Here is a 22,846-nt window from a genome sequence, read left to right as displayed (position 1 = left end):
ATCATTACTCCAAATTTATAGGCAAATGTGACAATTAACTTACTTCTACATAGACTATGATAGGTAAGCACCGCTTACAAATAACATTATTTATCTTTTTAGGTATCATACGTCTAGCACAAACATATATATACGTAAATATGTGCACACATACGTAAACATGTGCAACAGCACATCACAGTAAGAACCTATACTATTGCAAATGGAAATGACAGCTTACTTGATTCTCCATTTCGAAAAGGAAAGAAAAGAAAAGGGAAATTCCTCGCATAATGTAGAATTTACATCTACAATGTTTTTGGAATGTTTGAAATGTTGGGCAGCCACAAGATACTAAAAATGATCATTACTCAAAAAGAGATGGGAAGGAAGGATAATAAGTGAAATGTGACTTTGATCATCCTCAATCGTCATAATCTTTTTGTTCGCTTTAGTAGAATGCTGGCTTCACTTAACGAATATAGTTTCCTGGATTTCACTTCAAAAATGCATTGCTAAATCCTTGATCGTTTGGTTTGTCCTCTTCCTCTTAACTCCTGCAATAACAGAAACTATGTATGAATTGGAGCTTGCAACGAAATATAAACAAAATGGGCCACGGAAGTAGTCAACCACAAGCTTAGAGCGATTGACCTGATCAACAATTTTCTCGACCTAGTAGATAACTGAGCTACGAGTCTCTAATCGAACTCTAAGCCTAGACCTGTATTGGTAATGGACAACTAGATGGAAATCCGCAGAACAATAATGTCATCCTCGTCAAAATTATACATGTCATTCTATAGAAAAATTAAATCTACATTTACCATAAGAGGTGTTTTGAAGATATGAATAAATTAATGTTTTTCTCTTTAACATTTTTAACAGGAATGAGCTTTAATGATTTAAAAATATATGAGCTGCTTGCTGTAACACATTAAATATCTATCATGGGTCAAAAAACACCCAACCTCCTCTTCCTTCACCCGTTCCCTCAAAATAAGTATGTATATCAAGTATAGTAAGAGGCAGGAGAAGGCGAAAGAAGGGGAATTCCCCGGTATTCGTTACCAAAAGGGAAAATCAGGGCATATGTTTCCTCTCTTTTATGCTCGAGTTAATGGAAGGGAAGAGACGCTTGTCCCCTTGGTGAAAAAGAAAAACAAACACCTTAGCAACTTTCACAACAGAAGAAAAAGGAGGAAAATCGTATTAACTATAATTACTTTCAATTAATTTCAATAAAATTTACATAAAGCCCAATTTTTACAGGATAATTCTTCATGAAATCCTAATTTACCAATTCAATTAAATCACTTTGAATTCAAGCATTTTACAAAATAGCCCAAACACAAATTAATGAAGGAAGATTGTTTGTTAGCTCTCACCTTGAATCCAAAATCCAGTTTTATGTGATAGTGCTTACTCATTGTCTTCCTCCTACATTAATTAAAACAAATTAATAAGTGGTTTCCAAGTTTTAAGTACAAAAAAGTTGTATAGCTTAATCCCAACTAACGTCTCCACTGCTCTCATCGTCCTCATCACCATTAATCTCAGACTTTGACTTGTCAGACTCATCATCAGCACCTCAAGCCTATAAAAATAGTATGGCAAATCATTTCAGTATTGCAGTAAAAATAAACACTATATAACACTATGCTTCTCATAGATGGATTACCAAATTCTTATTGTAGTCTACCATTTATGCTCATATTCCTACTCTTGTGTCTCTGCCTTTTGCACAAAAGGAATTTTTTCTTTATTTTTATCATGACGTTAGGAAATTTCTCTAGAAGAAGAATTAGATATAAACAATATCTTGGATTGCATAGAGTTACCTCATCACTCATGAACTTCACTTATCTCCTCTAGCTTTTCCAATATATATTATTATTTATTCCCAAAAGGAAAACCTGAAATTATAAAGAAAATTTTCGTGAATACTCCAAGTTCAAATTGCCTGCACTAATCATTTAAGCTTCAAAGAAAATTAAAAAAGAACGACGAACTCACAACAATTGATTTGTTGTTTGGATATTTTTCCTTGTACTATTTCCTAAACCCTTCCCTGAAAACACAAACGACATGAACAGATTAATGGTCGAATTAACCTTTTGCTAAACGGCATAAAATCAGTCTAGAAAAATATACAGAAAAGGTAGAGACACCAAAAATGCAAATGGGGCATACATGAAAACAAAAAAGCACTAGGGAGGCGTCCTTGGCTTGTGTGGATCCTTCACTTTCTTTTCCTTCTTGGCCTTCCTCACAGTAAGCCTAATATTCATTGCAAAATTAATCACAGATAGCTATAGCATCAAACAAAATCTGATAAACAAAAAATAAAAATAAAAAATGCACACAAAAAGTAACAAAAAAACACAGACTAGTTAACCAATACATAAGAGGCTAACTGTCCAAGTAATTTGAAGTATTTTTCTTGATGAAAATAAAAGCCACTGCACTCAATCTGACAAACAAATGGTGATTTAGAGGGGAAACCAAAATCCTAAACCATAATGAGGATTTTTACTTTGTTATCCCAGACAATGCCACACTGAGTGCGGTGAACCATGTCGTATGACAAGGATTGAAAGGGGAGCTGTCTTGAGATAAAGTTGCCAATGATTGCCAAGAGACCTCTCTCAAGGGCCGGTTGAACATCAACAAAATCACATGAAAAAGGATTTTTGCCCAGTCAAGACAGTTTTCACAGACAAAACAAATTGTTTGACCATTACAGAAGGGAACCCCCAACAGGAAAAATTCATTTTGAGAAATAATCAGAAAAATATTACTAAAATCATGAAACAAAAAAGGCAACTGAACATAGCTTCAGTCACATATCCTACCATATAATTTCACTGTGGCATTTACACAATGTGTGTGTGTGTAGTGAAAATGCAGAAAGTATATCGAAAAAGAAACTTACTTTAAGATCTAATAGAAGAGGCACCTTCATTCCATCTCGCGTTCTTACAAGTAATCAGAAAATGCCTACAAATAATTAGTTCCATTCAAATGAAGTAAGAACTTCCAATCTACAAGAAAGGTTTAAAAAATGCACAACACACATTAAGCTCAAAAATGCATAAACATATAGTAAGTCAAATAAACGCATTTCCAGTTTCCTAAAGAGGATCGAAGCAAAATATTAATTTAACCACATATTCCATCCAAGTTAAAGGTAATTAATTGAACAAACAACTATCACTCCCATTTATCCATTTGATAGAATTTTACTGTTAATAGAACACATAAAAGGTGAGGAGAGAGAGGCTGATTTTAGTTCCATAGCCAATCAATTACTTGATTGTTGGTACATCGGCTCAGATATTGATTTTTACCGCACAGCAGTAGCACACATATGAGACACAGAGTAGCATGACACTTGAACAACCATTACAGAATGTGTAGATTCACTATTAGATGCAGAAAATTCACATTCTGATATGAAAAAAATTGACGAAATGTCGGAAGGTGTGCTGCATGAAATGATGTTGAGATTCATAGGTATGAAATTGAATCTGTTACCTTGCGTAATTGAATTCATGGAAATGAATCATGGATGGAATAAAAATCAATTTCGACGTCGGGAATGTCAGCAATGATGGGCCAGTATTTTCCTTTGTTCCTCAAACACCGTTTCTTAAGAAGTGGGCAGTCTCGAATCCAAAGGCTCGAAAGCTTTTGAAGCTGGTCTTCCAAAGGCAACGCCACAAGCTTCGGGCATCTGTAGATGTGTAATTGTTGGAGAGAGGTGAGGTTTTGGAAGCCCTTTGATAGGATTTTCAGATTCGGCAGGTCAACCAACTCCAACTGAATTAGAGATGGAGGCAGAACACAGTGTTCTTCGTCAGCATTGTTAGTGAAGGAAACCAGCTCTGGACATCCACCAAAACAGAAGTTTTTAAGAAAGGTGAGTTTTTGTAGGTTCCACTCCCCCAGGGGCTTTAGTTTCTTCCCGCAATATTTGATATCAAGGTGAGACAGATTTGGGGGAATATTATCTTGGGGAAAGATTTCCATCAATGAGGAACAATCATTCACCTCCAGATACAAAAGGGACCAAAGTAGTTCCATCCTATCAGGTAAGGACTTGAGACGTCGACAACCTCTTAAATTTAGTATTTTTAAATTTGGCGTGGGAAAGCCTCCATGGGGAAAACACTCTAGACCATCACAAGACCATATGTATAGTTCAGTGAGACTTTCGTAATTGTGGCTGGAGCCTAGTAAATTTGTTAAATTCAAATTCACCCAATGCTTAACAAAAACAGATGTGAGTGAGGTGCTGCAATCTTGTAGTTTCATCATTGTCTCTAAAGATGGACACTCTCTGATAAATAACTCCTCAAGACAAGATATTGTAGTAGGCAACAACTCTAGATCTCCGCATTGTTCTACCGTAAGTGTCCTAAGATCAGGAAGAGCATCAATTTCTTGAAGGGACAATAGCGAAGGACAACTTTCAACAACCACTTTTCTTAGATTGACTAGGTTTCGTGCAGTACTATCACTTGGAAATAGAGTCACAAGGTCGTCACATCCAATAACTTCAAAACTTTCAAGTTTAAAAGGAAACTGTAGAAATGCATTGATAACTGAAGTTAATCCAAAAATTCTAGTCAATCGTATTTGAGTTAAAGATTCCAAATTCTGCAAATGATTTAGGACTACCTCATTACACTCTGTAGCTTCTAATTCACCAAGGGAAGGCAGTAAGAGATTTGGAAGCCTTGCCAATTTTGAACAACAACTTATCTTCAACTTGCGTAGCCGAGGAAGTTCGATAACACCTTCTATTCCATGCCATTCCTCCCAGTTACACATGTCCTCAAAAGTCAGACTAATGAGCGATGGAAAAGGTAATTCTCCATGGCTTCTTTTTCCATAAAATTCAGCTCCAATCACTTTTACTTGACCAATGCCTCGAAGGCTCAAGTCTCTTAGCAAAGGTAGTTGCCCTAATGGTGGCAAAGTTGTGCAATTTTCACAAAATTCGAAGCTTATCTTTGCTAACTTATGGAATGCTGAATCTCCAATCCAATTAGAGAAATTCTCGCCCCCGAAATACTTAATTTCAAGTGTTGATAAGTTTTCATGGGGCTTTAATGCATTAAGCACATCCAATTCAAAAAATTTATTCCGGGAATCATCAAAGACTTCATTCCATTGCAACCTTATTTTGTTAAGGCTTGGCTTTTCCATTAGCCTCGCATCCATTGCTTCTTGAACATTCACAACATTTTGCAATTCCTCAATAGAAATTTCACCTTGTAGAAATGATAGATTGCCCAAGTCCTTTAACCCCATTCCTTTATTTTTACTTGCAGTCATCTTAGTTAATGTTCGCAAACTGGTTAGTTGAGCAATTCCATGAGGCATTTCATGCAATTTAGGAGTATCTGCAATGTCCAGATGCCGAAGATTAACAAGATTTTCCATGCTCATCGGTAATTTGGTAAGATTCCAACAACCTCTTATAATCAACACTTGTAAGTTGATAAGAGTGCACACAGATTTAGGCAACCACTTCAGTAAAGTTTGAGCTAGGCCTAGGTATCGTAGATGTTGTAAATCACCAATAGAATCTGGCAACTCATAAATTGAATAACCATTCAAGGATAGCACTCTTAAGCGGTACAAATATGGTAATAGGTGAAGCAAAATTCTTTGGGATAAGTAATTTGAATACGCATCAACAGGTAGTGGCAAAAAAGTTCTCAATTTTTGAACTTTGTCGAGAAAGTTAAATCTAGGGTAAGTTTCATACTGTTTGCGCTTGAATGACAAGTGACGGACCCTAGCAGAAACCTTACCAGGAAGATTTTTCTCCATTGCATCATCCATCCTCAAACATTTACCACCAGCAACAGACATAGCTAGATCGTTAAAGAGGTCGTGCATCACAAAGCGTGAAGTATTGTCACTTGATTGTTGGAAGAACGGTCTAGCCATCAGTTCATCAAAATATTGACTGCCTACTTCTTCAATTAACATATCTTCGTTTGATTCCTGCACAAGACCTTCAGCCATCCAAAGGTAAACTAGATTGAACTTTTCAAACTCATGGTCCTTGGGAAAGAGCGCACAGTAAGCAAAGCATCTTTTCAATTGTGGAGGAAGATAGTGATAACTCAGTTTTAGAGCAGGAAGAATTCCACTCATTTCTTCATCAATCCAGATCTTACTTTTCAACACATCTTCCCAAACTTCAGGACCATCTACCATGCGAAGAATCCCCCCAACAGCTTTCACTGCCAGTGGCAACATCTTACATCTTCTTACCACAGACTTACCAATCTCTATTAAATCTGGATGTCCGTCAAAAGTTTTGGCTCCAAATGCATAATGAGCTAACAATGATAAAGCATCGCCCTCTGATAACATATTCAGATGGTATGCAGGAATTCCAGACATGATTTTGGCGACCCTTTCTTGTCGAGTGGTAATGATGATTGTGCTTCCAGGTTTTCCAGCAAGAAAAGGACGGCGTAGGAAGTCCCAATCTTCATAATTTTCATTCCATATATCATCTAAAACTTCCAGAAATTTCTTGTTTGAAAGGCTTTCCTTTAGATTGGCCTGAAGTATGTCAAGATTTTCAGAATCACACTTTCCATCAGAAGAAACTGCCCTCAGAATGTTTTTCGTTACTCTTACAGCATCAAAATCATCAGAAACGCAAGCCCATGCCTTCAGATCAAACTTGTCCTTCAATCTTTCATCATTATACACAAGTTGGACCAGAGTTGTTTTGCCGACACCTCCCATGCCTACAATTGGAATCACAGATATTTGACTATCATTTGATTCAACACCAAATACGATTTTGAGTATTTCCTCTTTATCCTTCTCTCTTCCATAAACTTCCAATTCTTCCAAAAGCGAAGTTGTTGGCAATCTTTTCAATTGTGGAGGAAGATAGTGATAACTCAGTTTTAGAGCAGGAAGAATTTCACTCTTTTCTTCATCCATCCAGATCTCACTTTTCAACACCTCTTCCCAATCTTCAGGACCATCTGCCACGCGAAGAATCCCTCCAAGGGCTTTCACTGCCAGGGGCAACATCTTACATCTTCTTACCATAGACTTACCAATCTCTATTAAATCTGGATGTCGGTCAAAAGTTTTGGCTCCAAATGCATGTTGAGCTAACAATGATAAAGCATCGCCCTCTGATAACATATTCAGATGGTATGCCGGAATTCCAGACGTGATTTTGGCGACCCTTTCTTGTCGAGTGGTAATGATGATTGTGCTTCCAGGTTTTCCAGCAAGAAAAGGACGGCGTAGGATGTCCCAAACTCCATAATTTTCAATCCATATATCATCTAAAACCACCAGAAATTTCTTGTTTGAAAGGCTCTCCTTTAGTTTTTTCTGAAGCGTGTCAAAAAATTCATAATCACACTTTCCACCAGAAGAAACTGACTCAAGAATGTTTTTCGTTACTCTTACAGCATCAAATTCATCAGAAACGCAAGCCCATGCCTTCAGATCAAACTTTTCCTTCAATCTTTCATCATTATACACAAGTTGGACCAGAGTTGTTTTGCCGACACCTCCCATGCCTACAATTGGAATCACAGATATTTGACTATCATTTGATTCAACACCAAATACGACTTTGAGTATTTCCTCTTTATCCTTCTCTCTTCCATAAACTTCCAATTCTTCCACAAGCGAAGTTGTTAGCAATCTTTTCAACTGTGGAGGAAGATAGTGATAACTCAGTTTTAGAGCAGGAAGAATTTCACTCTTTTCTTCATCCATCCAGATCTCACTTTTCAACACCTCTTCCCAATCTTCAGGACCATCTGCCACGCGAAGAATCCCTCCAAGGGCTTTCACTGCCAGGGGCAACATCTTACATCTTCTTACCATAGACTTACCAATCTCTATTAAATCTGGATGTCGGTCAAAAGTTTTGGCTCCAAATGCATGTTGAGCTAACAATGATAAAGCATCGCCCTCTGATAACATATTCAGATGGTATGCCGGAATTCCAGACGTGATTTTGGCGACCCTTTCTTGTCGAGTGGTAATGATGATTGTGCTTCCAGGTTTTCCAGCAAGAAAAGGACGGCGTAGGATGTCCCAAACTCCATAATTTTCAATCCATATATCATCTAAAACCACCAGAAATTTCTTGTTTGAAAGGCTCTCCTTTAGTTTTTTCTGAAGCGTGTCAAAAAATTCATAATCACACTTTCCACCAGAAGAAACTGACTCAAGAATGTTTTTCGTTACTCTTACAGCATCAAATTCATCAGAAACGCAAGCCCATGCCTTCAGATCAAACTTTTCCTTCAATCTTTCATCATTATACACAAGTTGGACCAGAGTTGTTTTGCCGACACCTCCCATGCCTACAATTGGAATCACAGATATTTGACTATCATTTGATTCAACACCAAATACGACTTTGAGTATTTCCTCTTTATCCTTCTCTCTTCCATAAACTTCCAATTCTTCCACAAGCGAAGTTGTTGGCAATCTTTTATAACACCTCACCTTCACATTCTCCGCCAAACTGAGTATTTTTTTTTGTTCCTCCAGAACTTTCAACCGGCCACTAATCTCTTTTACCTTCTTGGTACTGCCTTTATTTTTCCTTAATTTGCGCTGCAAAACTTCAGTGTTCAACTCATCCACAAAGTCTTCAAGATCATAAGCCAAATCATCCAGATCGTCCAGCCACTCTTTCACAGCTTTGTTTGTTGTTTGCTTGTTTTCAGCATCAGTAAGCACGGCCTGGATACTCAACAAAGTTGTATGCCATTCTTTCAGCTTGGCATCGATTCCTACACGACGCAGAAATTTCGGCGGGTTAGCAGAGTCTAGCTTCTCAAGCAAAACAGAGAAAATTGAACGTTGATTAACTTCTCCGATAGCCATTGTTATCTTTTTTTGTAAGACGGGAAGCAAGAGATCAAAGAGATGAATGCAAGAGAGATTGAAAGTCGCCTACTGGTCAATGGACTCAATTATACTACAAGAAAATGTGTGCATATAAATTTTTGGGAAAATTCCGCGATTCATACCAATCTATAGAGGTAGTTGCAATGTCATCCAAATGCAATTTTCTTTATGAATAGTAGTCCCCAATTAGGATAAAATCATATGTACCGAAGGGGGGTTACCGAAGCGTGTCCCCCCCCCCTCACAAACACGCGGATCCCGTGTGTATTTAATAATATTGAGCCGTGGTCCTCACCTTGATGATATGAGTGGGGGTGTAAACGATTGTGTAAATGATTATATACGTGTAGTATGATCTTTTTTTTTAATTCACGTAATTATTTTACCCTCAGTTTTATTATTCGACGCAATTTATCAAATTCTTTATAAATAAAATTTTAAATATTTTAAATATTTGGTATATTAAATTAAATAAACTCGATAGATCAAAAGAGTGATACATTTTAAACTTTAATCTTTTTGCACATACGTCGATCTCTAAAAATAATGAGTTACAATTAATAGTGATTGCTTGTAAACTGGACAGCACCACGTAAATTGTGATGTTGGTTGACGATTGTGTATATAAAAATAAATAAATTGAATGAGAACTAAATTGTAACTACTTGTATTGGTTGAAGATGAAATGTGCAATTTTCTCAATTAATTTCATAAGTGGCAGAAATGCCAGCTATGTTGAGGAAAATTTAACATTTTTTAATAGTCAAAATTAGGCAACTCCGTCGGATTAGTCAACTTCTCGTGCTTTTCTACTCCCAAAGACCGATTATTTTCGATTTTTAAGCCAAAAAAATGACCATTGGTCCATTGGAGAGGTGAATATCATTTGTTTGTTTGTTCCATCATGTCTGACATGATCTAGACAATTTTATTGTATTGTTGGGGTCAATTGCCGATTTTGCCCTCTATTCATTTTCTATAAATTATTCACATGCTGTAACGAAAGGGACAGAATGGACTTTTGACTTCGCCAAACTCGTCACTTCATGAAAATTTGCTTTATCAAAAAAGGTTTAACCTCAATCTTGAGGGCACCACGATCCCGTCTATGGAACATCGTGAAGGAAGTAAATCGTGGATGTATCGCAACAGATCAGGGAACAAGTGCTTGTTCATACATTGGTATCTACAAAGAGTCTAATTTCATATCTTATGAATCAAACCCTTACATTACTGCACCACTAGATTATGCTTCGAGGGGCGAAAATTTGCTTTATCTCTTTGCAAGTTGGGGGCCGATGAGTTGATGGGAAAATTGATTTTTTTCCAAACTAGTGCATCCAGACAGGTAATATTATTTTAAGGAGCACTATAATGTCCCGTTTGGTCCTCATTAAATTATATTTTATTTTTATTTCTCATATTTTTAATAACACAATTTTTTTATAAAATAATATTATACGTAAATCGAAAATTTTTCCTTCTTTTTCAATAACTCATTTTTTCAAAAAAAATATTATTCTACCAATTTTCATTTTGAAAAATGGGAGCCAAATACGGGGCAATATTTTGCTCTCGTGTGGGAAAACTTTTTGAGCAAGATGGAAATGAATTTTTTGACCGTTGCTGGCCCTTTTTTTCCGAAATTTTTTTGGCTTGGTTCTCGCGTTTGGACCCATTTACTGTCCAGCCAACGGGAAAAAAAGAAAAAAAAAGAAAAAAGAAAAAAAAATGACTTTTAATCCAAAGAAATTTGAGAAATCTCAAGTGATCAGCATTTGGACACGTTCATTTGGAGTCTTAATTATTGAAATGGACGTGCAAGTCCCCGAGAATCCTAAAGGTACAATGCCAACTTAACAAGGAAAAGATTATTCTTATTCTCAAGCCCTCGTTTGAAAACCTTTTTTTTTTTTTTTTTTTTTTTTTTTTTTTTTTTGAAATAATGTATTTTAAAATAATAATTTATTGGAGAACATATGATTAAAGAATAAGATTTTTTTTTTTGAATTTATGTGTAAAATTATTTTATTAAAAAATGTAGGATTGAAAATGAGTTTTGAGAATAAGTAGGCTCAAATAAAGGTTAAGTATATGATTGAGCTCATTTTCTAAAACTTCAATTTTTTACAAACTCATTTTTTATCATGCGTTTTCAATAAAATGTAAACTTCAAATATTTCCTTACATTTTAACTACACATAAAAAAAAAAAAAAACTATTACAAAAATCATTTTTTCAAAAAAAACAAGAAAAAAGAAAGAAAAAAAAGAGGACTCAGACGATGTCTAAATAATAAGAATAACGAGTTATAACGTTATTAATAGTTTCCTTCTTTTCTAGAAAGAAATTGAAACACAGTGAGACTCATTTTGGTTATAATTATTCATATTTCGATCATCTATATCTACTAAAATTCATTTATATATTCTTCAAGGTAGAAGTTACATGACTGCCAAGTTATATGACATATTGTAGACAACAAATAAATAAAACAATTGAATGGACTGGTTTGATTACTAAATAATTAGCCCATTTAAATGTTGGAGAATTACATCGATAATTGTGCATAATATATTCATAAAAACATACCATTAATTTGCGTAAAATCGAAATATAATTTTGACTTATCGAGATAGGATTTGAGAAGACAAAATAAGAATTTATCGAATTCGAATATCTGAATATGGATTCTTCCCTTTCAACTCATGATCGAAAGCAAATAATTCTTTGAATCAAACCTTGCAGGATAAACATATAAATAACGTTAATCATTTTCTGAAATTAAATCATAATAAAAGGAATCAGAAAATGAAGAAAGAAGATGCAAATGACGAATTTTTGGTTGAGGCAAGCGTTGGACATTTTGTCTTTAAGATGAATTTGCCCCGCATCGGTGCTAATGGTTCTCCGACAATCATCTCCCAAAATAAAACGACCACGTCGAGTCATAGCAGCACTCCAAATGACTTCTAACAGCGAACTCGAACAGAATTTCCTCTCTACCATGACCATGACTATGACTATGATTTTAATGCAAATGTTTTATGCAATACCAAAGTGTAAACTGGAATGTAATGATATGGTATCTATGACTTTTCTTGAATGAATGAAATTCAAATATATGAGGTCTATTTATAATAGTTGGAAATGTTTGTCAAAACACACAATCATACCAAGAGACACATCTCTTGAAATTCATAATTATTGGAAATTAATCATACCCATACCGAGAGTCATGATCCTCCATATGAAAAGACACATATTTTCATCCATATATTTCTAGAATATTTCACAATATTCTATTCAATTTTCCAATAAGTATTAAGCGGCTTTATATTTGACTTAATTTCTCATTCACCAAATAAAGATTCCACTTAAATAATCATTTAAAATTGGTCGCAACCAATTTTCGATACAAAATTACAATCCCCCATATGAATGAAAATTAATGCAAATGTCTATGCAGACACTGATAAAGAGAGAGCGAAAAATACTGCATCAGATAAGGTAGCTTCTGGTTTTGAACCTTCCTTAGTAAAATACCATTAGATTTACTAGCTAATTGGTGAACGCGGTGTTCTTGAACCATCGGCCGTTAGTGTAAACCAAGACAACAGTACTCACACAATATCTCCTATAAATCGTTCATGGTTCTCATGACTTGGTTCATTTTGGCCCTTAGAGAATTCAAGCCTTGAATAATTCTCATTGAAGTTGCCCCACTTTACATTTACATAGGTGATTTCCTATTAAAAGTATTCTACCATATTTCACTTGACTTAATCAAAATATAGGAATCATTAAAAATTTGTCTTAACCTCCAACCACTTTACAGAAAGCACTTTGGTATTATAGGAATGAGTTAGGAAATTAGTTTCCTAAGTGCTTCATGAAATCCTCATAACTTAGTTGTCCATTTGAACCAAGATCTTGTGATCTCCAATCAACATGGTAGGGTTACCATCATAAGGACTTTTACTCAATAGGCTTAATCTCATTCCCTTCGATATGCAATATACTTGATCTCTTGGTAAACATATATAAATGGATCCACAAGTTTACACCATTGAGATCAACTGCTTATGGTATTATGTCTACGACGTACATGTTTAGACTCACCATTACATGTGACTTAGTATCTTTTCAAATTTAGCTAGCCAATGATCGATTCATTTGATAGATACACATTGTCACCAACTAAGAAATTCTCTCATGAAGTTACATGCTTCTCATTAGCTTTACTTAAAGCTTTATCAATTCCAAATAATGTTGGAGGATTTCTATCAAATCGTTACACTACTCTATCATATTTACTAATGAATTTCATACATGGGTATTCAATATTATCATTAAAGCATTGCAATACATTTGAACTTTATGAATATTCTCTAATATTCCAATTGTTATTATATATCCATATAACCGTCATGATCGGCTTTCATCCCATTTCATCCACTTTAGGGCTTTCACCCCTTTTCATCCATAAACTTAGTGTATACTATCACATCACAATATCCTTTCAATACTGCAGGATATCTCGTGAAATGTAATCCATAGGTCATGGTATATTTCAAATACCTAAAGACCCTTGTTAATGCCACCCAATAATTATGGCCTGGATTACTCGTGAATCTACTAAGTTTATTCACAGCAAAAGCATTATCCAATCGAGTGTAGTTCATAATATACATTAGAATGCCAATTGCTCGCGAATATCCCAGTTTTGACACGCTTTCACCCTTATTTTGACCAAGTGTAGACTTGTGTCAATAGGATTTTTACTGAACTTTCCTCTAATACTTCAAACTTTTTAAATATTTTTCTCAACATAATGAGACTAGGAAAGTAAATTCATTCCGATGTTCTAGAGATTTTTATCTCTAGTACTACATCTGTCACACCCATGTCTTTCATGTTGTAATGCTTCGTAAGCATTTTCCCGACATTTAGCACCACTTCGTGACTATTGCCCATCACCAACATATTGTCTACATATAGGCACACAATCACATAGGTATCTGGTATATTTTTCACATAAACACACTTATCACATTCATATATTTTGAACTCGTTTGACAATATCGTTTTGTCAAACTTTTGGTGCCATTACTTAGGAGCTTGTTTTAATCCATATAAGGACTTAATAAGATTACAAACTTTATGGCTTTCACTTGGAGACACCTGGAGGTTGCTCCATGTATATCTCTTCTTCTAACTCACCATTTAGGAATCCCGATTTCACATCCATTTGGTGAATCTCAAGGTTATGTATTGTCGAGGTTGCAATTGGTAACCTTAGAGAAGTGATTCTAGTCAAGGGTGAGTAGGTAAAGAAGTCAAATCCTTCTTCCTGCTTATATTCTTTGGCAACTAATCTAGCCTTTTTTTTTTCAATAGATCCATCCGGCTTTAATCCATTTACACCGTAAAGGCTTATTTTCGGGAAGTATATCTGCTGATTCCCTGTATGAATTTGTATTATGGAATCTATCTCGCTATTAATAGCTTCCTTCCAATGCGGTGCTTTTGGAATAGACATTGATTCTTCAGAAGTCTTTGGGTTATTTTCTACCATATATGTTAGAAAATTCATGCCAAACGAAGTGGATGTTTTAGCTATCTTACTACGCCTTGGTTCCTCCTCATTTGAAGACCCATTTGTAGTTTCATATGTTCTATTATTCAACTTACATTTTCCTTATTTTTTCAAGGAAAACACATTCTCAAAGAATATTATATTCCTCGACTCAATTATGGTACCCTCGTATATATTCGATTTGTGTACTAGGAAACGATATGCATGACTATTATTGAAGTATTCAATAAATATGTAATCAATTGTTTTAGGATCAATCTTTATTTGTTTAGGCTTAGAAATCTTGATCTTTGTCAAACACTCCCACACTTTAAGTGTTGGAAGGAAGGATGATGATATTTCCATAACTCATATGGTGTCTCTTCCATTTTCTTGAGAGGTATAGAAAAGTGTAACTTTAAACTAAGTTACCCCACACAATTCCTAAATTAGGGCTATATATCCAAGTAGTAGCGTTGTACCCATATGACTTGAACTTTTCACATTATTCACCATATTCACATTTAAAAGAATAAATCAATCATAGATTGAGAAGTTGTCCTTTCAAAGTCAAAATTACAAAAGGACATACCTCTTGAAATTAATCCTAGAATATTTCATAATATTCTTCACAATTTTTGCATAACATTGTTTTTATCATTTACGAATGAATGTCATTTTTTAATCATTATTTTTAAGGATTTTAGGCACCACCACCAACTATAGACACCATTTGTGCTCTATAAAATATTTTCATACCCCAATAATTGGGCAAGCAATTTTCACTTTAAAATGATTAGGACAAAATCACATTTTGTAACATCCAAACTCAAATTGATTTATGGATTAATGAAAGGAAATATTCCAATAAAATCATGTAGCATATAAAGCCATTAATCTTTTAATATGGACAAACCTTTTGGATTTAAAGGTGCCAGCATTTTTGTAAATAAAACCTACTAACATTTACAGTTTCGACAAATAAAATTATTTGTAATAAACATTATAATATATTATATATACTATCAACATCAACATGAGTGCACAAAACTCAATTTGAACAATAAAGTAAACATGCTTCCTCAGTTGGACAATACGTTTGGCAGATTTTTCATAGAATATAAAATGTACAACAAGCACCAAAATTCATCTTAAGATTGTTGGAGAATTACATCGATAATTGTGCATAATATATTCATAAAAACATACCGTCAATTTGCATGAAATCAAAATATAATTTCGACTTACCGAGATAGGATTTGAGAAGACAAAATAAGAATTTATCGAATCCGAATACCTAAATATGGATTCTTCCCTTTTAACTCAGGATTGAAAGCAAGTAATTCTTTGGATCAAATCTTGCAGGATAAACATATAAATAACGTTAATCATTTTCTGAAATCAAATCATAATAAAAGGAATCAGAAAATGAAAAAAGAATGTACAAATGACGGATTTTTGGCCGAGGCAAGTGTTGGACACTTTATCCTTAAGATGAATTTGCCCCGCATTGGTGCTAACGATTCTTCGGCAATCATCTCCCAAGATACAACGATTACGTTGAGCCATAGAAACACTCCAAATGACTTCGGCCAGCGAACTCGAACGAAATTCCCTCTCTACCATGACCATGATTTTGATGAAAATGTTTTATGCAAAACCAAAGTGTAAATTGGAATGGAATGATGTTGTATCTATGACTTTTCTTGAATAGATGAAATTCAAATATATGGGGTCTATATATAGTAATTGGAAATGTTTGTCAAAAGACACAACCATACCAAGAGACACATCTCTTAAAATTCATAATTATTGAAAATTAATCATATCCATACCAAGAGTTATGATCCTCCATATGAAAAGACACATATTTTCATTCATATATTTCTAGAATATTCCACAATATTCTATACAATTTTTAAAAAATTTAAAGTATTAAACGGCTTTATATTTGGCTTAATTTCTCATTCATCAAATAAAGATTCCACTTAAATAATCATTTAAAATTGGTCGCAACCATTTTTCGATACAAAATTTCAACAAACATATTGAAATTAAAGTTTACTAAGGTCCATAAAATTCAAAAGCCCATCATACTTTTTAAAAGCCATAATTATATTATTATTATTATTATTTATTAAAGATAACTGGGGTAATTACAAAAGTGGTTAAGATTTTCTCTATAAATAGAACAAAAGGTCCATATTAAAATTCATAAGTGAAAAGCTGCAAAAAAATTTACAAGTACAGATAGTGGTGGCTCGGCTCACCCTATCTATTCCCGAGCTTTGACTAGTCAAGCTTAAGCTCATGAGTTCACGAATTTATTTTTTAAAATTTTTTAATTTTTTTTGACTCATTTGTTCACATTTTCTAGGAGCTTGTGGGTTTGTGAACTTTAGGCTCGTGGGTAAGGCCACAAGCAGTTCGCGAACCCAAGCCTTAGCTCATTGACCAAACCTTTCGCTCAGCTCGAGCTTAGGCTCAAGCTCAAGCTCGTCCCGAAACGAGATTGAGTTGTCCATGGGGGCCAAGCTTTGACGAGTCAAGCCGGCAAACTACTCGACTCTTTTGCCATCCCTAAGTGCAACGATAACCCAAAGTTGATGGAAGAGAAGAAACTCTCTCAAGCCAAGTCCAAAAATACCAAGAAGATCAAAATCTTTTTCAAATTCAAGCAAGTCCAAGAAGTTCCAAGTCTTCTTCAAATCCAAGTGTCAAATATATTAAGTTCTCCACAAGTCAAGTCTTCAACAAATCTTGAAGCCTAGGATTCAAGCTTGTGGCCCTTCGTTTTCAAACATTTAGATCATCAATCGGAGGATTGTATACTTGTTGCAATCATAAGAAGATCAACATCCATTTGTATTTATCAAAAATACAATTTGTAAGAATTTTTATATTTTAATGTACAAAATTTGTCGTATAAATTTCTTTTCATACCCAATGGGACCTTCTTGCCCTTTTATCTCTTGGTCTCGGATTCTTCAAACTTCAAACCACAACATCAACAATGGCAAGCGAAAAGGAGAAAGAAACTGTGACCTGTCTTGAAGATACACTTGCTGAACTCTTCCATGCGACCAGAGCCCAAACAAAATTTGGAAAAATCTAACTGGTCTCACCATTAAGGAAGTTCTCCAACAATGGCAAAATGAAACTTGCTTTCAAGAAGTCGGGCTCTTGTTCGAAAAAAAAAAACCAAGAGTTTGGTGAAAAACTCTCATTCTATCCTTTCATGACATTTCTTCGCGAACGTGGGTAGACTACACTTTATCTTAGGGCTGCACAAAAAATTTATGAAATCGCAAACCGAACCGAAATCGTTGAGTTGAACCGTTGGTTCAGATCTACGTGTACTCGTGATTTTTTCCCCTCAAATTGAACGAAATCATTTCAAAAAATTTGGTTTAGATTTTGATTTTTGAAAATCACACAAAATCAAACCGAACTGTTTTTAAATTTTTAAATTAAAACACTAATTTTATTAATTTAAAAATTTTAGAGTTTTCACTTTTCAGAAAAAATACCAATTTAGCAATACAAATTACAACCAGTCTATTGAAATAATCATAGAAAGTAAATTAGATTAATTATTATTGGCCTATGGTTAAACAAGTTGACAACACATGTCCTCCTCAATATCTAAACTAAACTAAAATTATTTCAAAATCATATGAAATGAAAAAAAACATATATTTTATACAATTCAAATCATAATTTAATAAAACTACGTCAGCAAATCACGCCCAAAGTTTCATGAGCCATAATATAAACTTTCATTTCTCTAACATTTGATGCTTGTCTGTCATTGTTGAACGAATCGTCAATCGCTTTTGCCTGTTAGTATGCTAATTTCTACCTAAATTGCATCTTTCTCTTTCAGTAAGTCTCATATTCTTATTCAAACCATTTTTCTGTTGTTCCTTTTTTATTTGTTGTTTTTAAATTTATTATACACTTGTAGTTGTGTTTTGGATACAAAAATAACTGTTTGTATGAGCGTGGTCTGGAAAGAATGAAGGATGAAGCGTATTGATTGTGTGAAAATTTTAAAATTTTCTAACTAGTATTACTACCTTCCACTTTCATAAAGTAGTTAGAGACTGAAATTCGTCAATTTCCAATAAGTTGAAACTCTACCAATTTTTGTACATTTAAGCATATCCCATTCAATCCTTATTTAACATCTAACTAGTATGATGAAAGGAGTTTTAACCAAGCTATAATAGCAAAATGTAGTTTTACCTTTATCAATTGCTATATGACAATATAATGTCCAACAAGAAAATGTAAATAAAAATGAAGAAAAATGTATTTATTCTATCAATATCTTTTTGCAACCAACTTTGAAATTAATTTATTCATGAATCTTGTGGTAAATATGAATGCAATTTAACATTTATAATTATTAGTTCTTGTTTAAACTTACATGTTAACTTTTGTTAAATATATTATTATAATGTCGATAAGTAAACTGTGGATTAAAATCGAATCAAACCGCAAATTACATTTGGTTTGAAAAATAAAATGGTTTGATTTGGTTTGAAAAAATTTCAAACCGCATAAATGGTTTGAGTTGAAAATATAGCACAAACCGCTCAAACCAAATCGGGGTCATCCCTACTTTATCTGAAGAATCACTCGAGCCAGTGTTGGTCATGAAGCGACATTAAGCTCATGCACAGAATGTTGAGTGAGTCCAGCCCACGTGTTACAATTTAAGCCCAAGAGGAGATATTAATTAGCCCCAGCAATTATCGACTGAAAAAATTGAAGAAAGGGCTGTGCACGTGTGGAAGAAGAAAAAGGAAGAAAATGTTTATTTTCTTTCAATATTGTTTTGGTTGTGGGTTCACACATATTTTCTTCCCTGCACAATATAAATTGGAAATTTCTCTAAGTTGCATTTTGGGTACTCTAGAGGTGTAGTATTCAAAGTAGGTTCTCACAAGGTTGATCGAATTGTTGATTTGTGGTGAGATTATTTGTGATCTTAGAGATTAATTGTTGTGGTATTCCAATTTGTGGGGGCATAAACTTGAATAATTGTAATCTATATATTATTATAGTGGATTTTAGCGGGAGTTGCCCCATGGTTTTTTTCCCTTTATACTGGAGGGTTTTTTCCACGTAAAAATTTGGTGTTCGTTTTGCTTGTTTTTGTTTTGATCATTTACTTGCATATTTATTTGCTCAAGTTAATTATTTGGATTGGTAAATTTATTCTTGCAATAAGTGAAATTGCCTAACAAAGTGGTATCAGAGCCAGGTTGTGTGGGTGTGGTTTTATTGCGGAATAAATGGAAAATACTTTGGGCACTATGATTAAATTGTCGGTTTCAAATTATTCTATTTGGAAACCTATGATGGAGGATATCTTGTATTGTAAGGATTTACATGAGCCTATTGAAGGTGATAGTGCTAAGCCACGCAATGTGAGTGACAGTGACTGGAAGAAGATGAACATGAAAGCCATTGGATATATTAGACAGTGTGTTGACATAAATATTTTCTATCATATATCTCAAGAGACAAATGCACGTACTCTTTCGAAAAAATTGGAGAGTCTTTATGAGAGGAAGACTGTTCAAAATAAAGCTTTTGTTATTAGAAAGCTTTTGAATTTGAAGCTAAAGGAGGGAAAATCAGTTGCTGAGCATTTGAGTGGATTCCAAGACTTGATAAATCAGTTGACCACAATGAAAATAGTGCTAGATGATGAGATGCAAGCACTATTACTTCTGAGTTCATTGCCTGATAGTTGGGAGACTTTGGTGGTATCACTTATTAACTCCGCTCTGAATAGTGTGCTGGAACTTATTCTAGTTAAAGATAGTTTGTTTAACGAAGAAATAAGAAGAAAAGACTTGGATAGGAATGATGTACAGACTCTTATTACAGAGAACAAAGGTAGGAGTAAAAGCAGAGGTCCTAAGGGACGTGGTAATTTCAGAAGTCAGTCAAAGACAAGAGGAAAGGTCAAATGCTTTTATTGTGATAAAGAGGGTCATATAAAGAAACATTGCATGGCTTGGAAAAATAAATTGAAAGAGGAGAAAAATCAGGAAAAGACTGATCAAAATACAGCAGCTAGCGCTTCAGAAGAAGAAGAAGTAGTGGTAGCAGTATTTTTCGCTGAAGATGAGTAGTGTTGTCATGTTGCAGATTCATTTGTTGAATGGGTTATTGACTCAGCGGCTTCTTACCATGTTACTCCAGGATGGGAGTTCTTCACTTCATACAAATCAGGTAACTTTGGCAGAGTGAAGATGGGTAATAACAGTTTTGCCAGTATTGCGGGAATTGGTGACATCTGTCTTCAGACAGATATTGGATGCAGCTTGACATTGATGAATGTGCGACATGTTCTTGACATGCGCTTGAATTTGCTATCTATACATGCATTTGATGAAGCAGGGTATGACAGTTATTTTGGCAATGAAAGATGGAAACTAACAAAAGGGTCAATAGTATTTGCTAGAGGAAAGATTTGTTGCACACTTTACAAGACATAAGTAAAGGTGTGTAGTGAAGCGGTAAATGTAACTGAAAGTGATTCTTCACCAGACTTGTGGCATAAGCGGTTGGCTCACATGAGCGAGAAAGGATTACAGATTTTGGTAAAGAAATCTCTCATTCCTTTTACCAAAGGTACATCATTAAATTCTTGTGATTATTGTTTATTTGGTAAACAGTATAGAGTATCCTTTTAGAAATCATCTAGTAGAAAATCTAACATTTTTTATTTGATTTATTTTGATGTTTGTGGTCCCATTGATGTGGAGTCCTTAGGTGGTAATAAGTATTTTCTTACTTTTATTGATGATGCTTCACGAAAGTTGTGGGTATTCTTTTTGAGATCAAAAGATCAGGTTTTTCAGTACTTTAAGAAATTCCATGTCATGGTGGAACGGGAAAGTGGAAAGCTTTTGAAAGTGTCTCCGAACTGACAACGGGAGGGGAATATACATCTAAAGTGTTTAAAGATTACTGCTCAGAACACGGTATTATACATGAAAACACAGTTCTTGGTACTCCACAGCACAACGGTGTGGCAGAGAGAATGAACCGTACAATTGTAGAAAATGTCAAAAGTATGTTAAGGATGGCTGAGTTACCAAGTCATTCTGGGGTGAAGCAGTTCGAACAACGTGCTACCTAATCAATTGGTCTCCATCAGCTCATTTGGATTTTGAAATTCCAGAAAAATTGTGGACATGAAAAGATATTTCTTATTCTCACTTGAAGGTTTTTGGGTGCAAAACATTTGCACATATGACTAAGGAACAACGGTTGAAACTAGATGATAAAGCTAGTCCTTGTATTTTTTTTTTTGGCTATGGAGATGCAGAATTTGGCTATAGATTATGGGATCTAGAAAAGAAGAAAATATTCAGAGTAGAGATGTGATTTTTTGTGAAAATCAGAAGTTGGCAGATGTTGAAAATTTGAAAATCAAAGACGTGTTATTGAGGGTGTCACTGACCTTACACTTGTCTCCTTGCCTTCAGACAGTGTCACTCAGGGGGTAGAGACACATGTTGACAATCATGCTGATAAGCTAGCAAGGGTTGATGAGGATGATTTAGAGGATGTTGAGCAGGGGGAGCAACCTACTACATCAGAATCTCAGATAAGAAGATCTACCAGGGAGCATCGTCCATCAACTAGGTATCCAGTATCAGATTATGTGTTGGTAACTAATGAGCGGGAGCCAGAATATTTTCAGGGGATAGAATCTCATAAGGGCAAACAAAACTGGGTGAAGGCTATGCAGAAAGAGATGAATTCTTTGCAGAAGAATAACACTTATGAGTTAGCAGAGCTTCCTAAAGGTAAAAAAAACATTGAAAAATAAATGTGTGTTCAAGTTGAAGAAAGATGGTGAAAAGCTAGTGAAGTATAAAGCTCAATTGGTGGTAAAAGGCTTCGGTCAGAAGAAAGGGATTGACTTTGATGAGATATTCTCACCTGTTGTCAAAATGACTTCTATTCGAGTAGTTTTGGGTTTAGTAGCTAGTTTGGATCTTGAGCTTGAGCAGTTAGATATCAAGACTGCCTTTCTCCATGGTGATTTGGAGGAAGAAATCTATATGGTTCAGCCAGAGGGATTTGAAGTAAGAGGAAAAGAACATATGATTTGCAAGTTGAAAAAGAGTTTGTATGGATTGAAACAGGCTCCAAGACAGTGGTATAACAAGTTTGATTCATTTATGATGGGTCATGGTTATACCAGGACAGATGCAGATCATTGTGTTTCTGTCAGAGAATTCCATGGTGGTAAGTTCATCATCCTTTTGCTATATGTAGATGATATGTTGATAGTGGGACAGGATGTTCAGTTAATTCGCAGTT

General features: G+C 34.7%; 1 protein-coding gene across 2 annotated transcripts; it reads right to left on the bottom strand.

Moving 5' to 3' along the window:
* Nucleotides 1-200: 200 nt before the first annotated feature.
* Nucleotides 201-9,054, bottom strand: LOC111412102 (putative disease resistance RPP13-like protein 1). 2 transcript variants are annotated; one of them, XM_023042871.1, is made up of 10 exons: nucleotides 6,910-9,054; nucleotides 4,663-6,111; nucleotides 3,517-4,566; nucleotides 2,915-2,979; nucleotides 2,173-2,259; nucleotides 1,996-2,050; nucleotides 1,821-1,895; nucleotides 1,499-1,576; nucleotides 1,368-1,419; nucleotides 201-703 (listed from the first exon to the last, which is right to left on the bottom strand). In XM_023042871.1, the coding sequence occupies exons 1-3, from the start codon at nucleotides 8,884-8,886 to the stop codon at nucleotides 3,532-3,534; spliced, it is 4,461 nt and encodes a 1,486-aa protein (XP_022898639.1). In that variant the 5' UTR covers nucleotides 8,887-9,054; the 3' UTR covers nucleotides 201-703; nucleotides 1,368-1,419; nucleotides 1,499-1,576; nucleotides 1,821-1,895; nucleotides 1,996-2,050; nucleotides 2,173-2,259; nucleotides 2,915-2,979; nucleotides 3,517-3,531. The 2 variants fall into 2 exon arrangements, with proteins under 2 accessions (XP_022898639.1, XP_022898638.1); XM_023042870.1 differs by having other exon boundaries at nucleotides 3,517-6,091; nucleotides 6,890-9,054.
* Between the last annotated feature and the right edge of the window lie 13,792 nt (nucleotides 9,055-22,846).

Source organism: Olea europaea, chromosome 16 (assembly GCF_002742605.1).
Source record: "Olea europaea var. sylvestris chromosome 16, O_europaea_v1, whole genome shotgun sequence".
NCBI lineage: Eukaryota > Viridiplantae > Streptophyta > Magnoliopsida > Lamiales > Oleaceae > Olea > Olea europaea.
The sequence above is the reverse complement of the archived record's forward strand: the minus strand, read 5'-3'. Positions and strand labels throughout refer to the sequence as shown.

Bases quoted from the DNA above. Each gene is read 5' to 3' on its own strand.
- LOC111412102 (XM_023042870.1), bottom strand. From the start codon at position 8,886: ATGGCTATCGGAGAAGTTAATCAACGTTCAATTTTCTCTGTTTTGCTT. The intron at 6,092-6,889 runs ATTGCCAACAAC...ACAATTGAAAAG, and splicing joins CTTCCTCCACAATTGAAAAG to ATGCTTTGCTTACTGTGCGC.